At 46.2% G+C, this 10,501-nt stretch overlaps 1 protein-coding gene across 1 annotated transcript; it reads right to left on the bottom strand.

The window, feature by feature from the left end:
• Nucleotides 1-2,349: 2,349 nt before the first annotated feature.
• LOC126531106 (beta-mannosidase-like) lies at nt 2,350-10,150 on the bottom strand. Its single transcript, XM_055070502.1, has 5 exons — nt 10,056-10,150; nt 9,447-9,591; nt 5,160-5,371; nt 4,780-4,974; nt 2,350-2,355 (listed from the first exon to the last, which is right to left on the bottom strand). The coding sequence occupies exons 1-5, from the start codon at nt 10,074-10,076 to the stop codon at nt 2,350-2,352; spliced, it is 579 nt and encodes a 192-aa protein (XP_054926477.1). The 5' UTR covers nt 10,077-10,150.
• Nucleotides 10,151-10,501: the final 351 nt, after the last annotated feature.

The raw sequence follows: 10,501 nt of genomic DNA, 5'->3' as shown, positions 1-10,501 counted from the left end.
AGTGACAGAGAGCAAAGGCGTGTATTAGCCTCAAAGCGCTGTCCTCTCCTAAGCCTCTGTGTCTATTGGTAATTCTCCTTAGTAACCTAATGACTTCATCTGTTTTATTCGAGATATGTTGTATTGTTCTATAGTTAGCATTGTTACCATCTATGTGATACCCAAGAACCTTGATTGTTTCATCTAGCCTGACTGCGGATCCTTCATGAGTGTATAAGCACACTCTTGGCTCATCTTCCGGAATGTAACCTCTTGGTTTGCGACCTTTTCTGCGATGTTTAATGACCAAGAGTTCTGATTTGGCTGCCGAGCATTTCAACCCCATGTCTTTCAGTGTGTTCTCTACAACATATAAGCTTTCCTGTAATCTGGTCTCTGTCTGTCCTACATTACCCTTGGCACTCCATATGGTTATGTCGTCGGCATATACCACATATAGTATACCCTCAATTTTCTCCAGATTTCTTGCAACCTTAGACTTTGCTAAATTAAATAGCATGGGTGAGAGCACAGCCCCTTGTGGAGTGCCCCTATTTCCCAAATTCCTAGCTTCTGATTTAAGCTCACCCAGCATGAGTTGTGCAGTTCGATTTCTAAGAAAGTCCTTAATCATGTTAAAAAGTCTCTTACCTAACCCCATCTCCGAGAGGACGCCAAGTATTGCCTTATGCTTTATACGATCAAAAGCTTTTTCCACATCCAATCCCAAAAGAGCTTTCGTATGCGCTGGGCTGGCCTGTATAAGTTGGTGTTTGATCAGCAGCATAGCATCCTGAGTTGACAGCCCGGGACGAAAGCCGATCAAGTTATATGGGAGGATGTCGTTCTGCTCAACGTATTTAGTGAGTCGATTTAGGATGACACGTTCCATAGCTTTGCCTAGACAGGACGTTAAGGAAATAGGACGGAGGTTGTCCAGAGTGAGTTGTTTTCCTGGCTTTGGTATGAGGATAATATTGGCCACCCTCCATTCCTCTGAGTATACCCCTTTTCTCCAACACTCATTGAAATGTTCAGTTAGATAAGAAATTGATTCATCATCCAGATTTCTTAATATCTTGTTAGTTATTCCGTCAGGTCCAGTTGCCGATCTACTATTAAGACTGTGAAGAGCCGCCCTCACTTCACTCTCAGTGAAGTCCCGGTCAAGTTCTTCACATATGCCTCCCGTATATTTGGGGATCTGGTCTTCTTCGTTTGGTTGTTTAAGTGGGAGATATTTGGCTGCGAGACTATCCATGATATCCTTCTCTGTTTTGTCTTGGCTTTCCTGATGAACCAACTTAGATATAGCTGTTCTCTTGCTTGTCCTTGTTTCATTCTCGTTGAGCAAGTGCTTGAGGAGGTTCCCGCTACCTCCATGCTTGAGTCTAGCATCAGCCGAATTACAGATCTCATCCCACTGTTGCTTCACGAGAGTCTTCGAGTGATCATCAATTTCTCTGTTTAATTGCGCAATTTTTTTCCTTAGCCTTCTGTTAAGTCTCTGCGTTTTCCATCTCTGTAATATAGACTGTTTGGCCTCAATGAGAGGCGCCAGCCTGCTGTCCATAGCCTCAATATTTTCCTCTGTCCTGATTTCTTTAGTGGCCTCTTTGACGTCCTCTCTGAGCTGGGTGACCCACGTCTGAAGGGGATCCTGCTCGGTATCTAGAGGCCCCACTTTCCTTCTGTTCGCCCTGATTTTTCTGAACTGATCCCAATCAGTGAATTTGAAGATTCTAGTTTCCTGTCTCGGTATGCGTATGGTTATGTGTATGATATAATGATCGCTCCCGAGATCCATGTTTGAATTTTCCCAATTGACTCCTCTTGAGTTGTTTACGAAAGTAAGATCTGGTGTGGAGTCCCTGCTTGTGGACGTGCCACAACGGGTGGGATACGCCGGATCAGTAATCAAGCATAACCCCAAATCCAGGGCAAGACTCCATAGCTCCTCTCCCTTCTTTGCGTTCCAAGTGTAACCCCATGTGTGATAGGGAGCATTAAAGTCCCCTCCAATAATGAGCTCCCGGCCGCGGCGGCCGCATTTCGATGGGGGCGAAATGCGAAAACACCCGTGTACTTAGATTTAAGTGCACGTTAAAGAACCCCAGGTGGTCGAAATTTCCGGAGTCCTCCACTACGGCGTGCCTCATAATCAGAAAGTGGTTTTGGCACGTTAAACCCCATAATATAATCTAATCTAATCCAATAATGAGCGGGGAGTTCTTGGCAAACGAAAGCACCTTGTTGAAGAGTGCTCTAAACCTCTGTCTCATGTCTTTAGGACTGCTGTAAATATTCAAACAGAAAATGCTTTGGGTCTTACCTCTGTTCCTTTTAAGTATTATCTCAGCTAGAATAAATTCAAACCTGGAATGTCCAAGATGAATATCATGTTCAATGTATGGCAACTTTTTGTCAATGAGGGTCGCCAACCCCCTCCCCGTTTTTTTGTCTCTACATATAACTTTGTACCCAGTAAGCATAATCTCGTCCGCTAAGGTTTCCTGCAGCATAATTACTTTTGGCCTGGCCTCAGATGACCTGATCACCTGTCGCAGCGCTGCTTTTTTGTGTTGGAACCCGCGACAATTCCATTGCCACACGTTAAATCCATGATTACTGTCCATTGTTATTAGGTGAGGCTGCCTTTCTATTACCCGCTACTTTCCTCTTTGTGATGACCCCCGACAATCCAGGAATGGACTTTATACTATCCGCCTCCGATGGCAGATACTCATCGTCGTCATCCCCTCGCGTCTCAATTTTCCTAAGTCTTTTCTCCGCCGTTAGTCTCCATTTCCACAATTTGTCCACTTTAAAGTTGGTCGTTTCCACTGTCTCTCTTATCGCTTTAATTGCATCTTTTATTTCACTGAGGGCTGAGAAGACTGACTCATCCTCGGAACTCACCGCCCTCTTTTTAGGGGCAGGAGAGCTGGATTCTCCTGGATCGCTGCTTTTGCTTACAGGTCTATCAATCTCTACTCTAGCAGGGCTCGACTGGTCTTTTTTACGAAGCTCTACTACCTGCCTGGTCAATTCTTCATTAGCTTTTCTTAAAGAAGTTACTTCTTTAATTAATTGCTCTATTCTGGCATGATTGTCATCAACCACAGCAACTGAGGCGCCCCCAGCCACTCTCGCCATACCTTTTACTTTGTCAGCCCAAGTGTTTCCTGGCGTCTTCTCGCCAGGTATTGAGTCCCTTTGCACGAAGCGCACCTGCGCTTCCCTTGACTTGGAGCGCCTTCTCTCCCTGGATAGTGAACGATGCCTGGATCTGGTGCGACTCCTGGAGCGTGAGTGCTCCCTGTCCTCGGGGCGATGGTTGGGCGCCAGCTGTTGCGATTCCGACTGCACTCTTGTTGACGACCGAGTCCTGTTTGCGCTCTCTTCGACGAAGTCGTATGACTGAAGGGATTTGAAATCTTTGCTCACAAAACTTGCCGCCGGTAGGGTGATCGCCTTTACAAAATTTACACTTAGGTACACACACATGTTCATCTCCTGGGTTGCGAGTTCCACATCCCCTGCACTGAACAAAGTCACGTGTTGGACACACATCAGAGCGGTGCCCGACCCTTCCGCAGGTGAAGCAGACGTCGAATTGCTTCCTGTAGAGGTAGCATCTCACTAGTGTGGATCCGTACCTGACAAAATTGGGCACTTTGAGTCCATCGAAAAGTACGATGACCGATCCCGACGTCTTGATGCGCTTGGCAGCCAGCGCAAGCGGGTTCAAGTCATGCACTATCTTTCTTGTTATTATAGCTTGCGAGTCTCTGATGTCCACTCTTCGGATGACGCCTTTGCATGTGGCATGTGGTGCCGCTTCGCATGCATTTGCCTCGTATTCCGCTTCCATAATCTTGAAAGACTTGATTCTAACGTACTTCGCAGCATGTTCGGGCTTAGGTGTGCTGACTACGATGATATTTTGAGTGAAGTTCGGGCAGAAAACATCTTCACGGGCCTCCTCTTCCGTTAGGCCGGACGCCTCGATGACTGCGGAACCAATCGTGGTGTTGCTCACCTTGTTCAAATTGAGCCCTCCTCGAGGTCGTATAATGATTTTTCTGTGCTCCTCGGGCAGTTGAGGATTCCTCGAAGCTTTGATAATCCGATTCTTGACCATTCCACCGACGGCGGTTCCTTTGACTCCATGCTCTCGCTGATTACGTGGCAATGTGCTGTCCTGATCCACAGCCTTTGTGCTAGCTCGTGATCTTCGGCCAGCCACTACTTGCCAGCCGTAGTCGTCCTGACCAATGTTTCCTTCATTTCCAGAAAAATCTTTATCTTCCATGTTTGTATCCGCCATGGCTGCGGTCAGGTGGCCCTACTCCTCACTAAGGAGCAGAAAATGTTCCGTAAGATTGTGAAAAAACAAGCCCCACCTCGAATCTTGGTGTCAGTAGATTCGCCGTCGCTTCGCAGATCCAGTGGTATGCTTCTTTTCGTTGCACTCTAAAAACTGACGAGCGGAGCATGGAAAAAGAAACGGAGCCGATGCTTCCACGTCTGCACTGCTCGGCGCTTCTTCTTCCCCATCGCGATGAAGCGCCCACGTACTTTTCGTATAAAAGTTAAGAAAGAACGTTAAATGGACTGCACAGGTCAAGGCATCATGTTCAAAACGGTAACGTATCGTTGGTTCATCTTTTTTGTGCTTGTTACTGTTACAAAGCTAAGCGTTCTGGCACAAACTGTTCTGAGGTTGTCGTTATCGAAACTTTAGAATGAAGTTATTATTGAGCACGAAGTTGTTGAATGGTAAGCAGTGGAAGTTACCTTTATTGTTGTGGAGTGAAGATGGGTCTCTTTGAAGTCGCCCGGAAGTAAGTACGCCTCTGGAGCCAACAGCTTTCCCGTTGTCTGGTCGCGTAGTTCGAACCAGAAGAAACAGAGCCGGAATCTCGAGCAGCTGTGACGTCGTAGCGGGTCGCTTACAGGGTAGCTCCCAAGGTCGACAGAAAGGGCACTTGCCTGTAAGTGACAAACCACCGTGTCAGAAGACCATCGCTGACAGAATTGCTTTCTGCGTCCATTTATAAACGCGGGTGTGTGCACGTGCGTGCCTGCTAAGTGCGGTTTGCGGTGCCCGAGTGACACGAGTCACAAAATGCGTTGACGTCTGGCGAACGCCATTGGTGAAATCGCTGATGACTCACCACCTTGGGTTGCAGTTGAAATCCCCAGAGAGGAGTGAAGGACGCTGATGAGCGTAGTGTGACGTCCAGCACTGCGCCTTCTACAGGTGTGAGCAAGTCATTGACGATGAACACCCTGAGTTCCTCCACTCGTTCCAGGTACGGCGATACGATAATGGGACTGAAGAACTTTTTCGAGAAATAGTGAAGCATCTTCCAGCGGCCACCGTATTCTGGTGAAAGACACAAGAGGTGCGGTGCAAGGTTGACGGAATGCGGCTATAAAACGAGTGCACTGAAAATGAACTGAGAGGCTAGGTGATTGCATCCGCGTGAATTACACTATACGTGTCTCCCGTAGCAGTCGGCCGTAAAAAGAAAAAAAAAGTTCGCTGTTCTCGCTGCTCGGAAAACATTTCTTTATGACCACTAAGTCTGCGCAAAACCGTCAGCCCGAATTGCTCGGCCCGCTTTTCCACTTGCATTGCTCTAACAGCTGCAATAAAGTCAGCAACGACCGTTATGCGTGGGAAAATTACGGTCATTCAAGTCAGCATAAAGTACAGTGATTTCTTAATACTGAGTTGCACTAACGTTAACTTCCGCGCCGAACGTGACTTGTCCGCCATACGTCGTGAAGTTAAAGCAAGGTTATCTGTATAAATCAAAGCCACTCATTTAGGGAAATCGCACTGGAAGACACTCGATTTCTTTTGACTAGCAGTAGTTTCTTTTTCCTACGCAGATAAGCAAACATGCAGGGTCATCTTTGTAAAGCACAGGCGGTGGGCATGCCCCACTTTGAACCTGTTTTCGGGATGTGTTTTTCTACTGGACAGTCTGTGTATGCCTGTTGTGTATGCCGATGTGTTGCGCGTTAGAAGCTTTCGCGTAATATAAAGAGTGTTTCAACCAATTCCTTACGTCGGCTTTCGACGACGCTACCAGAGTTTTTGATATCACCAGGATTGCGTGAGAGACTAGGAAGATCGGCGACGTGTGCTGCATCGTATGCATCCGCCCAACTCATTTCTTTCTTTCGTTCGTTTAAAGCGAAGCTCTTCCTTTGCGGACCCTCCCGGAATTTTCTGACCCTGGCTGCAGGGTACTGCTGGCTGCTACTGCAGTCTCGCCGGATAGCTCACGCGCAAAAAAAAAAAAAAAAAAAAGCATACTTGCGTGCTCGAAGGGAAGATTGAACGTCGGTCCCCCCAGCACAGCGTCCCGATTCTCTGACCCCGATGTAACAATCGCAGGTATACTTCTATATCGTGTCAACGTCAAACTAGCTTTCTAAAATTATCGTCGCCTGTTGTCATGTTGCGTGGCATGGGTGCGCGAGAGCACATGCATGAATGCCAGTTTCTTTTACGCCACAGATGCAGGAATGAAATTGGCAAGCTCGTAGCACTCGTGAAAGCGTCGCTTCACATAAATTCAGAGATGCACGTTGCAGCTGCATAATTTTCCTTTCTTTCTTTCTTTTTTTCTTTCTTTCTTTCTTTCTTTCTGCGCGCTTCTTCCCCAATCACTCCTTCCCGCCATTACGGGCTTGGCTAACATGAAAATAAATTCTGGACTTTTACGTGGAAAAAGCTACGGTTCGATAGCTGCTAATATGAAGCACACCGTAGTAGGGGCCTCCAAAATAACGCTGACCCCCTTTGGGATTTTTAAAGCGCATCTAAATATAAGCACGTGGGCGTCGCTGCATTTCGTCGCCCCATCAAAAGGTGGCCGCCGTGGCCGGAATCGAACCCGCGACCTTGTGCTGAGTAGCGCAACGTCATAGCCACTGCGGGTATACCGCAGCCGGTAAGCCAATGGTAGCCTTCTCTCGTTAAGCTGACTGATTCTCTTTCGCTTTCTTCTTTCCTTCACAACAGTTTTATAAAGTTGCCACATTGCAGTTGGGGGAAAATAAAGCATTAATTGAAGAATTTTGAGAGGACCGATGAACGTCTCTAAAATAGCTTCGAGTAATGTTTTTCTTGAGAACACCTAGAGGTGAGTCTATGGCAAGTATATTGAGGTCTGATATGGATCATAGTGCAGGGCTCACCAATAAGGCAATCGCGCCGGTTACGGTCAATCGATTAAGTAGAATTTAAGTTTTCGCTAATAATATTTATATCCCCGATCGTACGGCGGCGCGACACTCTTGCCCGATTGGATTGAAACACCGACAGAACACATTGCGCTCGCTAACAATAATAGAGACCGCAATTACTGCTAATGAATTCACTGATAACCAATAGTTACTCGCTTATAAAGAAGGCACCCGCAATTTATAAATTTTTGTGGAATTACTTTAAGTTATTCGCGATATTAACAATCTAAGCTAGTGACAGACATTTAGGCACTCGCGGTTAATTGCCATTTCTAGGCTTGTGTAGCTGACGCTCCCCGTTCTTCCAAAAAGTACGGGCGCATGCTGATTGCTTTTCGGTTGTCTATATGCCGAGTTAAATTATTAATAGTACTCAATTATTCGAAATTTTACTCATTTATCTTCACAGTGGTCACGCAGCAAGTACGAAGTACGTTGCGCACACTATTCTTAGCAATATGTAGGTGGTAGCGACAGTGAATATGCCAGTTAGGAACGCTATGCCCAGCGACCGAACAGGACCTCGTGTAGGTTTTTGGTGACACTGACGTATTTAAGACCAATCTTTACATCGATTCCTGCACAAAGTAGTTTGACGAAAAGCCCCTAAAAAATGTTCTACTTTGGCGATCGTGAAACAAATTTGCAATTATATATATATATATATATATATATATATATATATATATATATATATATATATATATGAAACAAGACACTAAATTGTATTGTCTAGAAGTACTGATATCAGTATTTAGATATGAATATATTTTACAAAAGTTGAAAGAAATCGCACGATTTTAAAAAAGCCAAGTTATCTCAGATATTGCAAGCACTGTAAGGTTTATAATAGATGCTATAGAAAACAAACAATTTTTATTAAACAGGAAGCCTTCGACTACATGGAGGCTCGCTGTTAACTTACAAACTTGAAATTCCCGTGACTGATTTAAATACTGCATTTAAACTATAATGCAAGGCTTTCAGGACAATTATTTAAACTCTCTATTATTAAAGCTTACGTAATGTTCACACGAGGTTCAGTCGTGTAATTAACGAGCTGTAACCTTGCGGTTGCAATTTTTTTACATGATGCTACTACATAAATTTAATTAAGTTTGCAATGAATGGAATGAAAAAAAAGAAAACTGCAGTTATCCTCCACTGTAACCATAATATGTCTCCTAAATGTTACAAGTCGGATTAAAGGTGTAGAGCACTCACCTAATGAGGCAATTTATATTTCACATGTGCTTGAGCACGGAGAATCCGAGCCAGAGCTTCCTTGTAACACTGATAGCTTTCTTTAAACAACGTAGAATCGAAACTTCTTGAGAAATATCCTAGAACTTGCGTAATTACGGATCCGATTCTCAAACATTTTATTAGGTTTTCAGGCAGCTTGTTGTATACGGTAGTTAGGGCGTGCCTCTTGGGCGATGTATGCAGGCTACACAGCTCGTTAAAAATGTTGTCAAAGCTGGCCTCTCCACGATGAGTCTTTCATGGGGAGAAGTTTGCTTCATTTCTATTCGTTTTACTGGAGATGGTCTGTGGAATGGAAGCATCTACGGGCTCTTCGTGTACGTTATGAATGCCAACGGATAAGCGCACTGTAGGGTTCGCGCGACGCGTGTCGAGCGCTTGTGATGACTACTTGCGTTGGTGTCAGTACGCACGAGTGCGAGGACTGGAGAGCGGCGAAGAAAGCGTGCAGTGAGTCCTTCCGCGAGTCTGGCGGGACGCCGGAAGTATCAGGGGAAACACTTCCGGCATCCACGTTGGAAGCACGTCAACAGCACCTCGGTGGCTTGCGAATGATTAGCCATTCGGTTAATGCAGGTTACCTGTTTCTTTGGAAAGAAACGGGTATACTCTGTTGCTTACTGCCTGTCATATTCTGCACGATGCTTCAAAGGGGTAGATAGTTTTATTTTATTTTAGAGGGAGATAAAATTCTTATACGCGTTGTAAACACAGAAACAAAACAGGGGATCTCGTGTTTTCGGGAACTCGAAGTGACGTTTTCATACGTGTAGCATTTTCCTGAGTGTATATGACACGCGCACATTGTACGGGACGCACGTACACGTCCGTGTGCGCACAGTAACGCACAGTAACGCGTGCACACACACGCACACACGCGCGCGCGCTCGCGCCCGGGCAGACAGACAGACAGACAGATGCCCTTCACTGACCGATAGACGCCCACGACGGCGCAGGCCAAATGTCATTGAGCTGCCAGAAGAGAACGCCCATATTGTGGCCGAGGCCATCGTAGAGGTGACCGCGCAGGCGTCTGAACCTTTCACAGCCCGTGCGTACGGCTTCAGCTTGGATGACCTGGCGGGCGACAGAAGCGAATACTGTCTGTGAGCGGGCTCGGCACGGAACGAGCAGCCGCGAGTGGTGCTCGCGCATTTATTCTGAGCCGACACTTCGTCCAGAAGATCTGCTTTCCATACACGCTATGTTAATTATTTATTAAATTCCAGGGTCTTACGTGCAAGAAACAACGGTCTGATTGTGAGGCACATGGATTGTGAGGCAAATGAATAATTTTAACCTCCTGGGGTTCTCTTAACACACACCCAATGCACGGTACACGAGCGGTTTCGCATTCACTCCCCATCGAAATGTGGCCTCCGCGGCTGGGATTCGAACCCATCACTTTGAGCTTAGCAGCTCAACGTGATAGTCATTAAGCCACTTCGGCTGCTCAGGTTACTGTCTGCGATATAGTCTTCGGAGCACACAAGTCTAAAAACACTCCAGGGACGTCATTTTTTCGAAAAATATAAACTGACCTGCGTGAGGTAGGAGACCATGTCGTAGCCCGCTGATCTGTCGTTCCCGGACGCATTGTTAATGCGGAAGTAAGCTTGGATAATCCGAGCAGCAAAGTGGGCACCTACGATAAGGAACGCATAATTTTATTGCAGTTGAACCACTTCATAGCAGTCTAAGCAAACTGCGTCTATTGGCGATATCACTATGTGCCTTTTTCACGGGCTAGTTGGCTCATCATAAACAGATGGCGCTCACACCGCGCCTAGCCATTTGTGGCCTCAAGACCTCCCGCGTCGCTTCCGCGGCGGTTCGATCCCCGGCTGCGTCGGGCGCGTTACCATAGACAGACAGAAAGTTTATTATTTCGCATTCAATTCTTACAAAGAACAAAAAATGCCAGGCCTGGAGCAAGAAGCCGCTTTCCAGCAGCTTGACAGAAGCTCCGGCACCCATTGTATTTGTC

This window comes from Dermacentor andersoni, chromosome 5 (assembly GCF_023375885.2).
Source record: "Dermacentor andersoni chromosome 5, qqDerAnde1_hic_scaffold, whole genome shotgun sequence".
Taxonomy (NCBI): domain Eukaryota; kingdom Metazoa; phylum Arthropoda; class Arachnida; order Ixodida; family Ixodidae; genus Dermacentor; species Dermacentor andersoni.
The sequence above is the reverse complement of the archived record's forward strand: the minus strand, read 5'-3'. Positions and strand labels throughout refer to the sequence as shown.

Bases quoted from the DNA above. Each gene is read 5' to 3' on its own strand.
- LOC126531106 (XM_055070502.1), bottom strand. From the start codon at position 10,076: ATGGTCTCCTACCTCACGCAG. The intron at 9,592-10,055 runs GTCAGTTTATAT...GTCGCCCGCCAG, and splicing joins TGGTCTCCTACCTCACGCAG to GTCATCCAAGCTGAAGCCGT. The intron at 4,975-5,159 runs GTGAGTCATCAG...TGTCACTTACAG, and splicing joins TTCAACTGCAACCCAAGGTG to GCAAGTGCCCTTTCTGTCGA.